Source organism: Sycon ciliatum, chromosome 5 (assembly GCF_964019385.1).
Source record: "Sycon ciliatum chromosome 5, ocSycCili1.1, whole genome shotgun sequence".
NCBI classification, from domain to species: Eukaryota; Metazoa; Porifera; class Calcarea; order Leucosolenida; family Sycettidae; genus Sycon; species Sycon ciliatum.
Window position 1 is genome coordinate 25,859,215 of NC_088647.1, and position 21,186 is coordinate 25,880,400.

Below are 21,186 nucleotides of genomic sequence, written 5' to 3' on the forward strand. Positions count from 1 at the left end.
CTGCTCTTTTGAATGTTCTGTACACTGTGGAGTTGGTAACAAAAACAGTGCAACTAATACTTGTCCACAATCACACATGCTGCAAGACTGCCCACCAGAACTAACAGCACTCATACAGTACTTGGTACACATACATAAAATGGCTAAATGAAGTGGGTTGAGCACTGCACAAGTCTATCGCGCTACACATTAGGCTTGTGCAGTGCAGTACAGGCTACGCTTAGCGTACGCATGCAGACAGCTGTCCTGTCATCGGACACTTTTTTTCGTTTAGAGAACGTATGACAAGCGGCACACGAATGCCCATAGTTCACAAAACAATACAGTCTTGTACTGATGCATGACCGTACACTTCATACCGTCAGTGCACATGACCGACGGGCATGGAAAGGCGCCCACACCTGCCACACGGAGCAGCGTGCATGCAGCATTCATCTAAAGCACAGTCTCTCTACCCCCCCCCCCCCCTCCCCCCACACACACATACAACTCTCACAGACACACAACCAAGTTTCAGTACTTACCCGAAGCGCACCAAAAAGCGACTTCCCCGTTATGAATGCAGAGGCTTCCTGGAGAAACAAAGAAAAAGGAAGGCACACACACCACCTCTCTTCTTTTTCTTTCTTCTCCCAACGCATTAGGAGCTGTGTCTGCGCATTGATGCTTGAAGGGTGGTGGCGTTCCTACGGATGCGGAAAACGCGGCCTCTAGCCGAGTCTCACGCGAACAAAAAAATATTTTGTACTGTCTCCACCAGGCGATGCACCCTGGTTCGCACGCTGGTCAGGGGTATGAAGCTACAATAGATACGGCAACATCTGTGCAACCGTATTCCCTCGAATATCCAGCGCACTTTGTCACAGTAAACACCAAGGTTGAAGAAGGGGTGTCACTTGCAAGCAAGTGTGATTTTTTGCTTCTAAAAGACAACATGCTGCAACTGTACAACGGAGAACTGAGAACGGGGCTGTGACTTAAAATGGGGATAATACAGTACATGCATACAAACATACACACACACACACGTACGCACGCACGCACACACACACACGCACGCACGCACGCACGCACGCACGCACACACACACACACACAGACCGAGAGACGGAAGCCCACACAGGTATTCCACGGAAGCATTAACCATCATGCGAAGCTCACCCGGTAGCCATCCTCGGTGCAAGGAACGATGTTGGTTATCTCAAACCTGCCTCCCTTGTACCGAACAAAACTACACAGAAACACAACAAACAAGAACGGATGCACATTCTAAAGAAATGAAACAACAAAACTTGGTGCTGGAGGCCATGCATGGCAGCAACCTCAAGAGAATGAAGCTATTAAAGCCAGAACAGTCCAATTCACATCGTATACGAAGGCATGTAATGACATTTAGGGCACACAGTAAACTAGTATCGCAACGTACAGAGCCCCGTCTCACGAGAGCGCCCCAGCCTTGATTTTACAGCCAGGGAAGGAAGATCACATGGCAGAGTGCAACTTTGTGAGAACAATAGCACACTAAGGTCACGCTGGACATGTTCTTGCGTGGAGCTCGCGTCCATTCGAAGGCAGTCTGAGTACGGAATCTGTAAAGTTCGATCCTTGAACTTTGTTACTTATCTCGAGCACACACACCCAACATGCGAGAGCATTCTATTCTGACTTCACTTCTTGGGAACATAAACAACAAGAACAAAGAAATGAAAATCACTCCAGATTATCAGAACTGGACGGAAGGTGCTAGAAGCAGTAGAAGAAGATAGAAGGATCCAGAACCGGATGTGTACAATACGATGACAAGCTAGACCACATAGGTTGGTTGATCATGAACGCGTGTCATGTGCAGGTAAGCCGTACATGGATGGAGTGTCATGCGATGGCATAGCAAGGCACTAGATGACTGTGCATGATAATTACAAGCAACACATATAACTCATGTGTAGCACATGCAACAGAATCGACTGCTGCACAGCATGCAGTGTGTGAACAAGGTATGTGTTCTATAGTATTTAGTAGTATTTATTCAGATTTCTCTCGGGCAGTCCCCACAGACCTATGGTCTCCTTACGGGGTACCCTAGCCGTATGTATGACCTACAGACAGGACACCACCTCCACAGCACCACCGGGAAAGGGACGTTATGGTGGGGCGCTCTGGCGGTACTTTACAACGGGAATGTGTGAGTGAAAGGGAGGGCGCTAGTCCCAAGACAACAAGCCAAGCTCTAGCTCAGGAATTCACAGTGACGGGTCACGTCAGGTACACACGGCTTCTGCACGCACTGCAGTTCAGCAGCGGATGTGTAGCGACCCGAGTGCACGAAGGTGTAGCCGATTGCACGTCAGAGTGATCGAATTGAAGCGGCCACTGTGCTGCTCCCACCCTGGCTGCTCCTTGAGGTGCTAGGTGATGCCACCACAGCGAAATGTAGGTTTGCGCTGCACGAAACCCCAAAAGTAGATTTGCATACTCCTGGGGAAGAGGGTATGCGCACAATGCGACACTTACGAGCCCCCCTCTCCCCAGCCAATGACAGGAGTAAAGTATCCGTGACTCTTGGAGAACTAACTTACTTTTCAAACATGCGAAACAGCTCCATAGCAAATGACGCTGCCTCTGAGCCACCAACGCCTGTGGAACACGGCCCGATAAAACAAAATCAGACATAAGAATGAGATATGGGCAATGCACTGGCTAGCGGGGTGCCACGCTATGAACACCCCCCCCCCCCCAACACACCCGCACGCATGCATGCACACACACACACACACACACACACACACACACACACACACACACACACACACACACACACACACATGCACAAACACACACACATGCACAAACACACACACATGCACACACACACACACACACACACACGTGCGCGCACACGCACGCACACACACATTACAAGTATCACATCACCCACCAGAACGGATCTCCATTATGCAATTTCTGTCTTCAATTTCCTCAGCAGGGAACACTTGCCCTGCCAATGAGTTCTGCAAAAACAGCAACAGCAGTAGAAAGACATCACAACCCAGTAACAGAGCAGAGTATTATACGTTCTCAAAGGACTGGGCTAGAGACGGCATACCAAATTTCAGCCGCTAATATCTAGCATTGCTCCTTACATCATCATCATGTTTACGTGTTCTCAGTGTGTCATGCAAGCGTTTGTTCTTAAATGCCTTTCCTTCCATTAGGTCTCTCCCCCATTTTTCACAGGTCTTGCCCCTTGAGTTTCCCGTCAGCAAGCAAACGATGTTTGCATACTGTATGCGCATATACATGTGCACGGTACTCGACACAAAGTTTTTATTGCAATCAGCAAAATGTGAGAGCAACAATGGACAAAGAACTCAACGCATTCAAATGTAATCAGGGCTTGTTATGATCGTGAGTGACTACTACTGCCAATGCATACGTATGTATATAATATTACCTGAAGCCGAGTGAATATGGGCGAATATTCACTAGTATACAAACCGAGGCGAAGCCGAGGTTTGTATAACTAGTGAATATTCGCCCATATTCACGAGGCTGAAGGTAATATTAGACTTATACCTCTCCATATTCACCCTCTCGTCCCTAAAACCCAACAAACCAGTCCTGTTGGTCATACATGTACATGTACACAGAACTAACGTAAGTCGTTGTTGCTTCACTGAGCCTTCAGACCGACTGGCGTGTTCTTGCCTGAATCGGAGGGCGGCGTGTTCAGAATCTTGTTCAATCGATCGTGTTCACGTACTGGTGCATGTGGCATGGGAGGTGACGACCTTGGAGAACACGCTCGTGCCAATCACCATGGAGAACACGCTCGTGCAGCTTTGTGGCGGAAGCCAATCATTAGAGAGGTTTCGTTTCACGCGAAGATTTGACCAATCAGGGAGAGGTTTCGTTTCGGCGAAGATTTGACCAATCAGAGAGAGGTTTCGTTTCACGCGAAGATTTGACCAATCCGCGACCATCGCGCCAATTCGGGAGTCGGTTTATAACAGCGAGCCAAGCGGTTCTACTCTCACTTCTTTTCTTTTTAGGCAGCGCTTCGGAGCTGTTGTGTGCCCTAGGAAAATTCTACGCTAACGTCCTTGAACAGGGCTGTTCTGAGTACAAACGAAATTCCTGGCTTGCCGCTTGATCCGCAATCATCGGGCCATTGGCATGTTGAGCGTCCAAAACCTTGTTTTCTCGCTGAAACGCTCCGTCTGTGAAGATGCTCACTGTCAGCACCTGGTCACATGCGGATCCAGCGGCAATGGCAAGCAAGGAATTATTTCGTTTGTACTCAGAAAAGTCCTGTCTAAGGAAGTTAGCGTAGACATTTTCTAGGGCACTCGACAGCTCCGGTGCGCTGACTGAAGAGGAATCAAGCGCAGCACCGAGTACTGCTCTCTTTACAGTACAATGTAAGTATCGAAAAGTGGTGAATATGAGGTAAGTGGTGAATATAAGCGGTGAATATTCAGCAATATTCACCACTTATGTAGATGGCCAATTGTATGTGGGTGAATATGGAGTGAGGTATAAGATATCATACGTAGCAATGATATCATACGTATGATATCATGGAGACGTATGATATCATGGAGACGTATGATATCATGGAGACGTATGATATCATGGAGACGTATGATATCATGCAGACGTATGGTATCATGCAGATGTATGATATCATGCATACGTATGATACCAGAGGCAGAGAGTTACTGCTGACCAGGCTTCAGCCTGCATTCGACTGCGAAGGGCATTCGACTGTGGTGATAAGATGTTCGAGTGCCCCTGAAGCATGCGCGGTATTACTTCTACTACTTCAAACAATACTACTACAGTCCATTCATCGGAAGCTGTCCCGCTGGCTTTTGAAAGTCGGATTTGGGCCGAATTGAGGATCAAAAACCCACTTTAAATCTCAAAAATCTGGGTTTAGGATCTGCGTCTCCGTACATTTTGCCATGGCATACCTGTCCCAATTTTGTAAAACCCGGCTGAATTTCTTTTTCCCTGTTCTTGGACTTTTCTAGCCTCAAACGTGGCAAGGAGAAATTGCATGGTCACATAATGCAGGATGTACTGTTGTTTTCACAATATCTACAACTATGTGTGGGAGACACCAAAAAGTTAGGGTGCCAGTTTCCAATGAATGGACTGTAGTGTGGACTCGGATGGAGAGCCAAGGATAAATTTATAGTAACGAAAAAAGGACCAAGAAACTACAAGTTACGCCATTGAGTTGTAGAACGTCAGCACCGTCGGTCAGTGTCGTGCAATGTTATCGCATGAGCTGATTGTTTAGTAACTGGTGGTGTTGGTGGACATTATAACGAAGCTTGTAGTTTCTTGATCCTTTTTTCTTTACTATAAGTACTACTAGTACATGGTATAAGAACCTTTTTTCATATTTACAATGGCTATTAACCTCAAATGGTTCTTCATTTTTGGTATCACATTTTGTGGATTGAATAATAAAGATGACTCACTACTGGTTCTAGTACAAGAGCCTTTACTACAGTGCTGGCAGCTGAAATCCGACCCCCTAGCGATGCGTTCACATTCTAGCGGTCTCTGTTTCGTAGTTTTACCATCCCGCGTTGGGTGTTTGCGATGTGAGCGCACCCCGCTCAGGGGTCAGATTTCAGTTGCCAGTACTGTAGTACTAGTACGAGAGTTTTGGCCACCGGACGAACGGGATACATTGGTGGAGGTGCTTTCGGCCATCATTCCGGATGTCAAGGTGGATCCCACGTTGTTGCCATTGATACAACAACCACTACGACGAAGACTCAAGAGATGCACTAGCAGATTGGGAAATACTCGACGGAACATGGAGTGAACCGCGTTGCTGGACACTTAAGCAAGGTTCTGGAACATTCTGTGTGCCACACCGCCATTAGCAGCATCAAGAAAAACTACTCGGCGAAGCTGAAGAAAACCCCTGGTCCCGGCCAGCTAAAACCCTGCCGCACAGCACCTGGGGTCGTCCATTGTTGTTGTTGGATTCAGAAATTGATGACCTGGTGCGCAGGCGACCATCGCGCAATCCATTCTGCCGGTGGTGTTGTGAACAGCAGAATAACGATAGTGACTGCACCTGGAATCAGTCCAGTGATGAAGCCGTCATTGCTAGAAGCGAACGGTGGGTTTCGTGGCCGAAATTGTCGGCCATTCGCAAGACCTCTGATGAGTAGAATGCACTTTGTCAAGCGCAAGGCAACCAAAACTCGCAAGAAGGTGCCGGACAGCGTGGAGGAGCTGAGAACACAGCTCACCAAAAAGGGATCAGCGAGGAGATTAATGCGCAGAACACCCCATCCCAGTTGGTATTTAACCTGGACGAAACGTGACTACCGGTGGTACCTGTGTCCGAGTGGACGATGCAGGAAGAAGGTGCCAAGCAAGTCCCCATGACTGGGCAGGATGATACGCAGCAGATCACCGCTTTACCGATGTGCAGTTTGCCTGGTGAACGCCTTCCACAACAGGTAATTCATGAAGGCCAAATAGAGCACTGTCACCCAACTATTCGCGTTCCCTGACACATGATCCAGAGGAACATGATTGTCTTCATGAGAGCCAGGATGTAGTCAGTTTGCACACTACCAACACAGCACAGTCTTATGACTCTGGCCAGCCCAAATCCGACACCCTCGATGATCCATGTGCTGATAAAGTGCTTTGGAGGGATAACAAAGTCCAGGAGTGGCTGCTTGGTTCCGATATCACTCAAGATAGCCTCAATGATGCATGCTCCAGCCTGGCTTGCACTGTGCTCTCTGCGGTGACGTTCTGTCAATGGTTCTTAGCAGGGATACATTTGATGCTGGTCTAGAGAGCCTAGCTGAAGACAGCATACTTACACCACAGCTCATTGATCTCTTCAGAAAGTTGTATTTCTCGCCGGCCGAGCGCAGCGAGATAGGCGAGAAAAAATTTCTCGCGAAATATTTTCAGTTGCAAATATGGCATCTGGTGTGTTCTTTATTGTCGCTTCTTTTCTTGACTTCTTCAGTCAGTTTTGAGTCTCACCGGTGTCCTCTGGCTGCGGCCAACTACCCTTCACTTTGTGTAGTGTCGCTATTGCGGTCTACGTCTCTGTGTGTGCCAGTATATGTGGAGCGAGAAGTGCATACGATATGCCGTGACAACGAGAGGTATGGAGCCCATCCGCAGCTATATGTAGGTCTGTTTGGAGTTGACCAGTTGATCCATCTCTGGCCCAACCTCAAGCTCCGTATTACGCCTCTTGCCGAACTCACGTACCGTATTTTCCGGAGTAAAAGCCGCACTGGAGTATAAGCCGCACTCCCCCCCCCCCTTTGCCACGAAATACAGACATCTATACTATTTATCACCATTAATTTGATCATCGGAGTATAGGGCTTGAAAGTGCCACGTCACAGCATAGCAACAATGTCAAAAATTCAAAAACTAGATCCACTTGGATCCAGTTTTTGTATGGATCCAAGCACATTTCAAGCGGTCTTACTCACAGCAAGGTGATGCAGCCAGTGAAATTGACAGGGTTGGCTAATGGGGGTGGGGTGACAACTGGTGGCGAAGAAAAAGTCACACCTGCATACGACATGCATGGGTTGCTAAGCACCCACACACTGAGGCAATAGCAAAGTCACACCTTAGTGGATCCAAAATAGAAATCTGATGTGAACTTACTACTCCCTTGCCGTTTTCGACGTCATCACTTTCAAGCCCTATAAGCCGCACTCCCTTTTTTTTTTTGGGTGAATTTTGAGTGTTCAAAGTGCGGCTCATACTCCGGAAAATACGGTACTTCAACAAGGAGCATGCTGAGGACCGACTACCAGCAGCGGTCATTAAACACATGAAAGCGCGGGCCAAGTATGGAGCACTGCTGACTCAGACTCCATTCACTGTCACTGCAGTGATTGTTGGCAAGTGAATAATACTTTTTGACAGCCACTGTCATGGCGAAAATGGTGCTCTCACCTGCGGCAATTGAAAATATGCCACAACAGCAGACATCAGTCAGTATAATTACAACTGCACTCGCGTTCCACCAGATGTGCAGTCGCTATCCCTCCCTACAGCTGACTTACTTGCAAGTCTCTGAGTGAACAATATTTCTGGTCCTTACTCCTTAGGCGTGTGTGTGTGTGTGTGTATGTGTGTGTGTGTGTGTGTGTGTGTGTGTCTGTGTCTGTGTGTGTGTGTGTGTGCGCGCGCGCGCGCGCGCGCGCGTGCGTGTGCGTGTGTGTACACACACCAAAAATTAAAATTTTGAAATTTGCCAAATATTTAGTCTGGCATTGAATATTAATAGTCCAAAGGTTCTTTGGATGAAGATGACGAAATTTTTCTGCTTATACAGTACTAGTATTCAGTTTTGGAACTCAATCTAATACAGGTGAAATGAAATGAGATTCGTGTCAACCGCAAGAAAAACGAACATGCTCACCATGATTTCCACCAGGTTGTCATGACATTCTTTGATTTCAGTAGTGGCCATCGCCTTGAGGTCTGGCTCCTTGAGCATTTCCTTCAACTCCTCAATTTGCTGAGAGCACAAGACAGTACAGAGAAGGATCAAACACGTGAAAGTCGTCACAGCAGAAGAAACAAAGCTGAACAAAGCTGAAGGTGGAATAGGCTTTTCATTTGACCCCGACAAGAACACACGACGCTTGCACACAACAGCACGCACAGTCATGGAGTGTGGCTAGTGAACTGTTTATGCTGTTGTCTCCAGGCGTCGTGTGGTCTCGTCGGGTCAAATTACCACATGTACTAGGAGGAATGGACAGACTGGATTGAGCCAGAAGCCGTTTGGCTTGGTGGTGCAAGTCCACTTCAGCCATACACATCATGATACCAACCCTGCATAAAAGATCATGAACTGTGTACGGTCACACTCACAAGTGAACTAGAGCTGGCTACACCTGCCAAACACGATACAGGTTGCCCCGCAAAAAAGGCTGCAGTCACGTTGCATGCATAGGTGCCATTGCGCTAGGTGAAATCCCACCCAAAGTACAACACTGGTAAGCCGGACTAGCTCCCATTACATCATACTCTACTTATAAGGCATGGTGATGGCAGCATGGCACAAAGCAGAGGACACACCGTATGGAAAACAGTGTTCCTGCATGACTTCGGACCCCGACACCAATATGACTGATGACTGAAACCAGAGACTGGTCGGTGTGGTCCCGGCCTTAAGACAATATGAACGGCATGGGGCCTCGTATTCCAGGTAATTGACCGCCACTGATTTTAGCCTGGTTTACACACACACACACACACACACACACACACACACACACACACACACACACACACACTCTCTCTCTCTCTCTCTCTCTCTCACACACACACACCCACACACACTCTCACACACACCTCAGACCTCAGACATGCCCATCGCGGAAGCGATGATAGCGAACAGCTATGTTAGACATAGCAACTTGTGCTGAGATTACACCATTCAACAGCTTGCAAGGCTGATGAATTGACCGCCACTATTTTTAGCCTGGTATCCACCACACAGCTGTTTGAAGTGACTTTTCTGGCCAGTGAATCCCTATTTTTCATTTTTCCATTTTTTTTCTACACACACACATCACACCACATACTCCAGCATACACTGGCTGTTGGTAACCACCCAGGAGAATGAAAGAAAAGTCAGGAAGAGTCTGAGAAAGAGAAGAAAGACGTGTGTGACCATAATCGTCGGGAATCGAACCCTCAACCTATCGATTGGAAATCGCTGCACATACCACTGCACCATATGGGACACACACACACACACACACACACACGCGCGCGCGCGCCCACAAACCCAGTACCAACCTGCAGAACCTTGTCGTATTCATCCAGGCGCGCTACGACACCGGTCAGAAAGCGGCGCGTCTTGCTGAAGTTGCTACGCTGGCGTGCTGCAGACGGAACTTCCTGGCAAGCAACCAAGACAAGGACAGACAGGACAGAAACGGGCAGGTGTGGAAAAAGAAGCAAGAATGAGGATATACTATGAAAGCCATATATATAACGAAGTGCTAACTCTAACGAGTAAACGAGGAGAAATCTGTCGTTAAAATAGAAATCGTTATACAGAAATCGATACATATACTGTCCTATTGAGCGTTGAGAATGAGTGAAAATCGTTACCTTTGGTACACGTAAACTAGTCAATTTTGGGAAATCGTTATAAATGCGCCTCGTTAGAATGATGGCTTTTACAGTAAGCTGCACTCCTATAACGGAAAGGTAAGCCAGAAATCCACCCTGCAGCTTACATTCCCAACATGAAATCGGTGCCTTGATCCTAGAGGGCGGTGGCGTTCCCACGGCGGATGCGGAAAACTCGGCTTGCAGCCGAGTCTTACGCGAACCGTGAAATTTATTTATTTATTTAATCGGTACAAATACCAGTCAAACTTCAGTATAAAGTGCCCTGGACAGTATAGACTATAGTTGTGGAAATTGAAATCCGGTGAGAAAGTCAAGCAGTCACGGGGCGCTGGCCTTGCAGCCTTGAGTGCGCACACTCTATACATTCATAATATTATGACTCTGTTGCGTGCTGGACACGGCTGGTCAGGGAGCACTGCACGTACCTGATCAAGAGTACATAAACCAGAGTGTGCAACTGTGCATATCAGATCTGAAACAGCGCAGTTCGTGCACTACGTCACCCTGATGAGGTCAGTGAAGCCGCGATTTGCGTACAGTTCAAATTTTCGTGTTTCACAGTCCGGAAATCAGGCAAGTTTGCATGATTTAGACGTGTTCTGTTTTAGGATTTCAGTGTTTTTGTGTGACTGCGTGGGCTGCGTACATGCGCTAACAAGTAAATTCACCAGGCTATCCGTAACAAAAAACCAAAATCAGGACAAACTCAGCGACCTGCACCACCGTGACTGGTTACGCAACTTTTCGCCGTACCTGTTGCTTACCATCATTACAGTGGCGTCAGAAATGACGTACTGCACGAGATTACGCTCCCACAAGAACCATCCCGAGCTGCACACTCTGGTTTATGTACTCTTGATAGTTGATACCATGTGTAGGGCTCACTGTCGCTGGTCCATTATTGCAGTGCGTATGTGAACGACAGTGCGTGTGTACTCACTACGCACTAAGGGTGCCGACCCCGGTCATTCCACCGCACTTCAATGTCCACAACAGGAGTAAGCAGACAACCTCATGAACAACAACCCCGCGTACTGTAAGACATGTAATTATAACGAGGAAGTAAATCTAACGTTTTAACGGGTGCCATTTTTTCGTTATAATAAGTTCTGCTGAGGCTCTAAGTTAATGCCTAGTATGTGTTATGTGCAGATACGCCTGAAGACCGCAAGATCGTTAATCGTTAAATTTGCGACTCGTTATAATAGGGAGGTTTCGCTCTACGTAATTACGTATGAAAATCCGTATGTAGTACGCGCCGGGGAGCGAGGGCAACTTTCAACGTAAATCTCTCGTTAGGTCCTCCGTAGGACTTTTTGAAATATTTTTCGCATTTTCCGGATTTGTCCATGGCAACGTTCAAGCCGCGCGAAATACAAGGTACACACACCGTACACCACGTGCAAAATAAAATGGAAACGCGGTTTCTGTTCGTGGTGCATGCGGTGGGCGCATGCAGCCACCGCGTCTCCAAAGCAACAACGCATGTTTAGCAGTCGTGGAGAAATCACGTAGAGCGAAACCCAACAGCTCTGACTTTTACGTATGAAAATTCCGTGCAGTTCCTACGTTATTTTCATACGTAATTCCGTAGAGCGAAACCTCCCTAATAACATATCTTACAGTATAACAACAACTCATGAACAACAATCCTGGGTACAACAACCCCGGGTATAACAACCCCGGGTACAACATCCCCGGGTACAACAACAACTCATGAACAACGATCCTGGGTACAACAACCCCGAGGTACCACAACAACTCATGAATAACAACCCCGGGTACAACAACCCCGGGTACAACAACCCCGAGGTACCACAACAACTCATGAATAACAACCCCGGGTACAACAACCCCGGGTATAACAACCCCGGGTACAACAACCCCGGGTATAACAACCACGGGTACAACAACCCCGAGGTACAACAACAACTCATGAACAACGATCCTGGGTACAACAACCCCGAGGTACCACAACAACTCATGAATAACAACCCCGGGTATAACAACCCCGGGTACAACAACCCCGAGGTACAACAACAACTCATGAACAACGATCCTGGGTACAACAACCCCGAGGTACCACAACAACTCATGAATAACAACCCCGGGTACAACAACCCCGGGTATAACAACCCCGGGTACAACATCCCCGGGTACAACAACAACTCATGAACAACGATCCTGGGTACAACAACCCCGAGGTACCACAACAACTCATGAATAACAACCCCGGGTACAACAACCCCGGGTACAACAACCCCGAGGTACCACAACAACTCATGAATAACAACCCCGGGTACAACAACCCCGGGTATAACAACCCCGGGTACAACAACCCCGGGTATAACAACCACGGGTACAACAACCCCGAGGTACAACAACAACTCATGAACAACGATCCTGGGTACAACAACCCCGAGGTACCACAACAACTCATGAATAACAACCCCGGGTATAACAACCCCGGGTACAACAACCCCGAGGTACAACAACAACTCATGAACAACGATCCTGGGTACAACAACCCCGAGGTACCACAACAACTCATGAATAACAACCCCGGGTACAACAACCCCGGGTATAACAACCCCGGGTATAACAACCCCGGGGTACAACAACAACTCATGAACAACGATCCTGGGCACCACAACCCCGGGTACAACAACCCCCGAGGTACAACAACAACTCATGAATAACAACCCCGGGTATAACAACCCCCGAGGTACAACAACAACTCATGAATAACAACCCCGGGTACAACAACCCCGGGTACAACAACCCCCGAGGTACAACAACAACTCATGAATAACAACCCCGGGTTTAACAACCCCGGGTACAACAACCCCGGGTACAACAACAACTCGCGAGTAAGGATACAATCTTCAGACCTGACCATTTGACGGCATACTTTCAACCTCGCGAATCACAGCACTTTTCTCATGCACAATGCACAGAGGTGGTTATTCACAAGGTTGAATATACTGCTGTTCTCTTTGCATTGGATATAAAGCAGTGCTGTGAACACCCTGTACACTCATGCCTTGGTTAGCCTGACACCGAAGATACAGGCACTTCGGTCTACCGGGCACCCTGTGGGCGAGCGTTTCAGTGGAAATATTACTACTCCTCTGTCACTTTTCGTGGAAAAAATTGTGACGCCATGTATGTGAGTCGGAGCTACGGACAGTTCAAAGATACGGGCAGTGCCGAGTCCCGGACCGCCCGGATAAACAAGGTATGAGTGTATATCCGTTTCCAGGCATTTGACCTCGGATATAGAGTACTGCACACATTTTTACGTCCCTTAATGTAGGCTATACTAAAGTTTCACTGTTTGTTTGTTTGTTTGTTTAGCTTTATTTTACACTTCACCAGAAGCACAGGCAAAATCTGCCTTCTCACTGGGCGTATTGCCACAGTTCTCGCAAAATGATGATTTATTGCGGCATGAACGTAACTGTACGTGGAAAGAACACATAATTATAGTTCAGTGCTTTCAGTCCCGCTTCAATGACAGAAGATCAGTCGGGAAAATCATTCTCGCTTCTCTTGACGGTCGCCGGTGGATCGTCACCTTAATTAAACGAGACACCACCACTCTTTAAGATTCAGTAGAACTCACCACCTCGGCCCACTGCTCCAGGGTTTTACTCTGCGCCGCCAATTGTCGTGCGTACTCCATGAGAGGGTCGTGTAGCTCGGTTGGAAGCACCAACGGGTTGGCCGAATTCTCATAGCTGGACATGTAGCGCCGTCCAAGACCAACTAGACAGGTGATTGCAAACATGGGTGCATAGACGTACGCACATGCACAGACACATGCAAGAACACACGCGTACACACACGTACACACACGTACACACACACACATACACACACACATGCAGAGTAAGTAGCAACAGAAAGACAAGATCATACATCGCAACAAGGCTGCGGCAATCTCGATGCTCCGTCAACTGTCAAAACCAGCCAATAAACTTGGAAGTAAACTGCAATAGATTTGATGCTAACATCTAGAATGAGGGATGCGTGCAGTCCTGGCGCAAATATAAGTACGCTACAATATTTTCTCGATTTCAACGCGGGACTAGCGCAGTCATGTAAACGTCAGATCTGACTGTATTTCAGTACGTCAAGACGATTTTTGACAGAATATCCTCTTACACGTTCCACAAAGATCATGGCGGAAATTGTAGGTCTCTCGTTGAACGAAAACCGCCCTATTTCCATGGAAACATAAAAACCTCAAATCTACCGACTTCTGCCAAATTCTACCAGCCTCAAACCTGACAGAGCCAGTAAAGAAAGTAGAACCTACCAATTTGGACAGGCTAAAAAGAACGTAAAAGCTGCAGACAAAAAAAAACACTCCCCCCCCCCCCCCCCCACTCTGTCAGACATGTGCATATATTCATCATTGAAGATTAAATAAAAAATGCCAAAAAGTGTGCTGTGACCAGGATTCGAACCTGGGTTACTACGGCCACAACGTAGGGTCCTAACCACTAGACGATCACAGCTTGCTACAGGAGCACACATTGAGATAAGGCGCAATGCAAGAATATCAACACCCAAACAAATAATAGTCAACGTCTATTCCGGAGGTAGAGGAGGATATCACGATTGCGGAACCAGTTGCATTCAACCCCCTCCGCAAGTTCAAGCTCGTTGTCAACACCCATGCCCAGACCATTCGTACAAGGAATCTAGAAAGCACGAATGCGGAGCTTATAATTATTAGTCCAGTTTGGCACGTCCACGCTCTTATTCTTCACGAGTCATGAACATACGCTACACAAAAGATAACAACTCAAATCTCCTTTCTTCCTTTGAAATCAACATTGACCCGTTGGTATCATCTATGTCAGTTTAAACCGGAAAAATAGAGTTTGAATTAGGGGCCAAGTGGGTGGTGGATGTGCCAGGTCATGAGGTGTACTGCAATTCTCTTCCGATTGTAGAATTCTCTCATACAATCATACACAACTAGTACCCAAAACGGCCTCTCGGCTACAATTCTGCCAAAAAATAGTAAAAAATTTTCCAAATTTTCAGGCAAAGCCAATCTGCCCATCTTCATCTTCTCCTTGTGCTCCCTGAACATGGGCTTGGCCTGGAAATTTGGATAAATCTTTTGTTATTTTCGGAAGAACTGCAGCCGAAAGGCCGTTTTGGATTATAGTGGCGTATGATCGTGTGAGAGACGAAATGGCTACGGTGGAGTCTACACACCCTGAGGAAACTGTAGAATTCTGGGAAAACAATCACAAGCAGTCCCTGGTCATACTGTTTTACGGGGCTTATTGTTTTCTTTCTTTCTTTTTGTTACGTTTATTCCTTCCCAATCACTATCAAGAGTCAAGAAACAAGAGTATGCAAGTGTGGTTATGGGTCAGTGCATGGCATGCTGCCGTCATAACAGTCATAACTGGCCTGCATCACACCCCACACATCTCCACTCTTGAGAACTCAGCGAACGAGGAGTAAAGGCAAACTGATTCCATTTTCTCTGATGGATACTTCTGCCAGCAATGAACAGCAGTAGCTAGCAAGTCATGTCGACTTTTCTTCGCCACGAGACTGCAGACTTCTAAAGAATGCATGGTCATCAGCATTCTAATCTGGGTTTCGCGCAGCTTGAACAAGAACTTGAATCCAGAATCGTTTCGTTGCGCCGTGCAATCGGAGCAGCTGCTTGTTCACTCGCTCATTGTGTAGGCTTTGCTGCTCCGTTCCATCGCTCACTGTCAATCTCAAACTCAGTGCTGGAGAGGCCAAGCCGTGCATTATGTCCTCGGAGACGTGGTATTTCAGTTTCGCTCGACAGCGCAACTATTGACTCCGCTGAGTTTGTTGTGAAAGGTCACTTTCCTGGCATTGTATCTCTTTCATGGCATGCCAGGGAAGGCCGAGAAAGTGATCCCGACTCATTTCACGGCAGTTTGTGAGCAAACCAGTTCCTCAAAAATCCATCACGTAGTTTTTGTTAACGGAGGAAGTACATGAACAAGTGAGTTCGGCCATAGGGACCGTGAAAACACAGGAAACTTGATTACGTTCTGCACCAAACTATGCATGCTGGTTGCACGCCAAGTGTGGAGTACGTACACAGCATGCCCGTATCGGACCCTCTGAATTATGGTGCGACAGGTCTAGTATGCGGGCATTATCATTATACACTTCACACACAACCGCAGTTACTTACTTGAACAGAGCACCGGAAATAGGGTTTCCTGTTATGAATTCAGAGGCTTCCTGCAATGAAAAGGCAATCAGAAAATAAGCATACACGCCAAGAAATGAACGCCCAGAGCCCGCACTATCCTCGCTATGCTTTGCTTTTACCTAGGCCAATATGTGTGTTTAAAAAGTTGAAAAGATAGACACGTCTTTGCAATACGATTATCGGGCTTCCTGCAGTGAACATTCTCATCAGTCAACACCACTACACAAAAGGTCGTTGACGCTGCAAATTTTATTCAAAAGAAATGAAATCTCCAAATTTTCGCCCTTGGGGCTTCATCAGGGAGTAAAATAATAATGAAATGAAACTGGCTCTGCAGTGAAAAGAAAACAATCCGAAACCTATACACACACACACACACACACACACACACACACACACACACACATGCTAAGAAATGAAGAAAACAGGGAGCCAGTTGATCAGGAGCACACACATTTGACGTTCAAACAATTTCATTTGGGACACAGTCGGTTTTGTCACCACAGTGGATCCAGAAATTTTGCGCATTTCACTTTCAAACAGGCGTAGCGGGATGGTCTGAGACCATGATCGAGAAACAGAGGGTAGCAGGTTCAATTCCTGCTCGGAAGTGGAAGGATTTTTCCACCAGTGCTGCGACCCACAGTTTATCGGGAACTCGTGGCCTGGCACGAGGGAAACAAGGGTGCAGCGAATGGGATTTTCGGTCTTTCACCACTTTGTGGTGGGTCTGATCTACTCACCCCCCACCGCTTAGGAGCTGCATCTGCGCCTTGATCCTAAAGGGTGGTGGCGTTCCTGTGGATGCGGAAAACTGGGCCTCTAGCCGAGTCTCACGCTAACCATGGCATTTTTATTTTCTTTATGTTCTCTTACGTACAGTTGCAATCAGGAAATATACCCTGCTTAGTATGTTGGTTGGGCGTGTGAAGCGACAGTAGGTACTGCAGCAAAGGTGTAATTCATAAACTGGCAAGGTGGAACGTCCATAAACACAATTTGGGTCCAAATGATGAATGGCAGAGAAACCCCAGAGTAACATTTCCAATACAAATATAATCAGAGTACACATTGTACAGTGTGTCTTGAGAGAATAGAACTTCAAATTATAGCGATGATTATGATGACTCGTGCTTTTGTGTTTTGCGTTACGCCAGTAGTGTGCGACAACTTCATAATTTAGAATTTATTTTCATACGCCTTCGCAACCCAGGCCAACGCATTCAGAAAGAACACACCATTGCTCTTACACTTTTCCCTAGCACCCATACACACACCTGTAATGTTAACTTTCAAACCGCCAACTATTTTTTCATCCTTACACCTAGTTCCAAAATGTCATAGAGTTTTTTTTCCCTCATTACTGTGTTGTTACATTGAATATCCCTCCATTTTTTTGACAGCATATTCTCCTTATTTACGGCTTACTTGCAATTCATTGTGCATGATGATTCTTTCCTGGTGATAGCCACAAGAAAACGTTTGATATAACTACGTGTTGCTCTGTGTCTGCGAATTACTGTGTTCACATTTCTTCACCCTTATTCTAATTTTAGAAAAGAAATAGTACCAAGGAACTACAAGTACAAGTATTGCTATACTGTCCACCCAGTTTCAACATGTGATAGCGTTCTTCTCTCGTTACTGTTTTGTTACATTGAATGTCTCCCCCGTTACTTTGACAACGTACTGGAAACTGCCTAATATTCGCGACGAATTAATGTTCGCTATTTCGCGAGAAGAGAGTAACGCGAATATTCACCATTGTGAAATCTAACTTCAACAGTGGGTGGATGTAAGTGGCCCCAGTGTTTCGTGAACTTTTACCATCGCAAACTCGCTGGTTCTAAGAAATTGCGAAAATTTAGTGACGCGAATATTGGGCGGTTTACAGTATTCCCCTTGTTGGTTTTGTGCACCAGCACATGTTCTCCAGGCGTCAGGGGCCGGGCCAGCCTCCCGCCCATCCCACTTGCCACACACAGCAACGCAACTGACCTAAGTACTACATAGTTAATTGACAAGACGGAGACGACCAAAGAAGAAGACCGGACACGACGAAGCAAAACTGATAAACAAAGAAAAGACAAACATCGTGGCAGCATATGAGTGTTGTCCCTGCCCTTTTGGCACGTGTGGCATTTGTTTAGTGTTGGCCTGCTTGTGTCTGCCGTCCGTAGTCCTACTCTGGATCCCTGTTCCCCCGGGCGTGATTTTATTCATCCGTATTCTTTCGTTACCTGGAGTAGCCTCGTTCAATTGTTGTGGCCTCATGGCTAAAGTCACAGTAGAAGCGCCTGGAAGATGGCTGATGCCGAAACCGTTCGGTGGTTCCTCGGCGGAGGATCTCCAGGCTTTCCTGAACGATTTCCGTTTATGTTTACAGGCAAATAATTATGTCCCGGAAGCTCAACCCACTGACACGGTTGATGCGGCTTCCCGGGAGAGGTTGGAACTGATGGCACGTGTTATTTTATGTAAGAGCCTCACAGGCAGTGCGGCTCTAATGTTACAATCCTTATCTGACACCCAGCGGGCGGATCGCGCGGAAATCGAGACCGCTCTCCATGCGCGCTTTGGGGACACTGGCAAGGAGTTGCTCCGCCAAACGGAGCTCCAGGCTCGGAAACGCCAGGCCGGTGAGACCCTCACCGAATTGGGCGACGCCATCCAGGTATTGGTCGCCAAGGCATATCCAGGGGCGCCTGGTTCCATTCTAAACACCGTGGCCATCCGTGCCTTTTTGGACGCCTTGTCTCCCGACATGCGCCGTCGTGTGGGAGACCACGAGCCTAAGACGCTCATGAATGCCGTTCAAAAGGCAGTCGTCCTGGAGACGAAGGACCAGTTGCACCCGGCCGCCGAACCTGTGTTCGTCGCGTCGGCCACGCCTGAAATCACGGCGCGCCTGGATAGTTTGGAGAAACTATGTGCAACACAAACCAGGCTCCTTGAAACCCTCTGTACGCAGCGCGAGAGTCCGGCTCCGGACCGCTGGTCCCGAGGTCCGCGCTGTTTTGGTTGTGGCCAACAGGGTCACCTCCGCCGCGATTGCCGCTCCAATCCACGTGACCGTGGGCGTGATCCTCGGGCACACCAGGGTAACCCTAGGTCTTTAGTTTAAACTAGGTGAGGCGGCTGGTGCGGGTCGTCCCGCCGCCTCACCTAGGGGGGTTGGTTCTCCTGAGGAAATAGCTTTAGCCTTACCTATTTTGTTGAGGACGAGAATGAGTGTGACCCTGATGCATGTATGCATGTGTGCATGAGTGACGCCGACCCCGCTGAGTCTGTGGCGGTTCCGTCAGGTACGATTCCTGAAATTGTGATCACACCAGCTATTGAGCCTGTGTTATTTTCTAATGCTGCCTCTCTGTCTGTGTGTGATATGTGTGATGTGTGTGCTTTCGAGCACACTCCGGCGGAATCTCACCTATGTACTCCGGCTGCCGCTCCGCTGTCCACCCCACCGTCTATTCCGGTCGAGTTATCGGATTCCCTCCCGGTGGGGGCTGTCATGGCATCCACCGCGCCGGCACCAGTCTCTTTGCACAAGGTACGTTGGCCACCGATAGGGCTAGTTCTGTTGTGTCGTGTCTGGTGGACACAGGTGCCGCCATCACATTGGTGAATTTTGCTGTTGTAGAGAAGTTGAGTGCAGAACGGCTATTACGGCCTGCCTCTGAGTTGGGTGTATCGGCACTCTACACTGCGGGTGGGGGTACCCTAGATGTCAGGGGCTGTTCACCCCTGACATTTGCCTTTGGCAACATTACGCTTTCCGCCCGGGTATTGGCTGTTGCTGGGCTAACCGAGGAGTGTTTGTTGGGTGCCGACATTTTGGCAGCCCATGGTTTTACGCTGCATTTAAATGGTTCACCCCGTTTGACCTTAGAGGGGCATACGGTCCCATTGTCCAGGGAACGGGGGTATGTAGCTCGGAGTAGTTCCGCCAGGTTCGGCGGTGACGTGCGAGGCACGATGTGGTTAGGGTTTTCAACCCTGTTGCTCCTATTAGCCAGTGTTTGCGGTTCGGCTCGGGTGTTGTTAGTGTTTAAGTTGGCCTTGGCGTTCACTTTTGCTGTTGCGTTTGTTGTCCGGGGTGGGGTGACTTGGCCCGTGTGTTCCCGTCCCCCGGTTGCCGTCCCCAGGGCCGCCCCGCCTTCTGCTCCGCCTGAACACTATTCTGTCTCCTTGGTGGCGGCCGTAGAAATTCCCCCATGGTCTCAGGTGCTGTTGCGGGGAGAGGTTACAGCTCCTCCAGACATGGTTGGTCTGGTGGAGACTGTAGTCGATTCCGATCTGGGCTATGCCCTGCCCCATGCTGTATGTTCTGTCTCTGCGTCTGGTAATATTCCCCTGTGTTGTGCCAATGTGTCGGACGTGCCGGTGTGTCTGGAGCGTGGTGTGTGTTTAGGGCAGTTCCTGCCGGTCAAGGGCCCTCGATCGGATGTTCCGACAATGGTGGGCGCGGCAGTGGGTGTGCAGTCGGTGTCTTCTACTTCGGCCACATCTTCACCGGCGGACCGGTTTGATCTCTCTCGCTTTGCGGGCACGGCGCAGGAACGCCAATCTCTGGTCAGTCTCTTGAACAACTTTGGGGATGTGATTGCAGAAGACGACTGTGATGTGGGGGAAACCCCTATTCTCGAACATGTTATTGATACAGGGACCACACACCCTATCCGCCAGGGCCCCCGACGCCTTCCCCCGCCCAGGGTTAAGATTGTTGCCGAGGAGGTGGAGAAGATATTGGAAAAGGGTATCATCTCCCCTAGTGTGTCC

General features: G+C 48.1%; 1 protein-coding gene and 1 non-coding gene across 3 annotated transcripts in view; both read right to left on the reverse strand.

The window, feature by feature from the left end:
- LOC135818179 (peptide chain release factor 1-like) overlaps nucleotides 1-21,186 on the reverse strand; it is a 97,742-nt gene that overhangs the window by 12,937 nt on the left and 63,619 nt on the right. The window contains exons 3-10 of one of the 2 annotated variants that reach the window (XM_065331526.1): nucleotides 16,384-16,433; nucleotides 13,801-13,943; nucleotides 9,834-9,935; nucleotides 8,443-8,541; nucleotides 2,935-3,007; nucleotides 2,576-2,633; nucleotides 1,161-1,230; nucleotides 525-572 (exon numbers count right to left, since the gene is read on the reverse strand). In XM_065331526.1, coding sequence (XP_065187598.1) covers nucleotides 525-572; nucleotides 1,161-1,230; nucleotides 2,576-2,633; nucleotides 2,935-3,007; nucleotides 8,443-8,541; nucleotides 9,834-9,935; nucleotides 13,801-13,923 — 573 coding nt within the window. In that variant the 5' untranslated portion in view covers nucleotides 13,924-13,943; nucleotides 16,384-16,433. The remainder of the gene's footprint in view (nucleotides 1-524; nucleotides 573-1,160; nucleotides 1,231-2,575; nucleotides 2,634-2,934; nucleotides 3,008-8,442; nucleotides 8,542-9,833; nucleotides 9,936-13,800; nucleotides 13,944-16,383; nucleotides 16,434-21,186) is intronic. The other variant, XM_065331525.1, reaches the window with a different exon arrangement.
- On the reverse strand, nucleotides 14,627-14,698 carry Trnah-gug (transfer RNA histidin (anticodon GUG)). Its single transcript has one exon. It is a non-coding gene; the product is annotated as a tRNA-His (tRNA).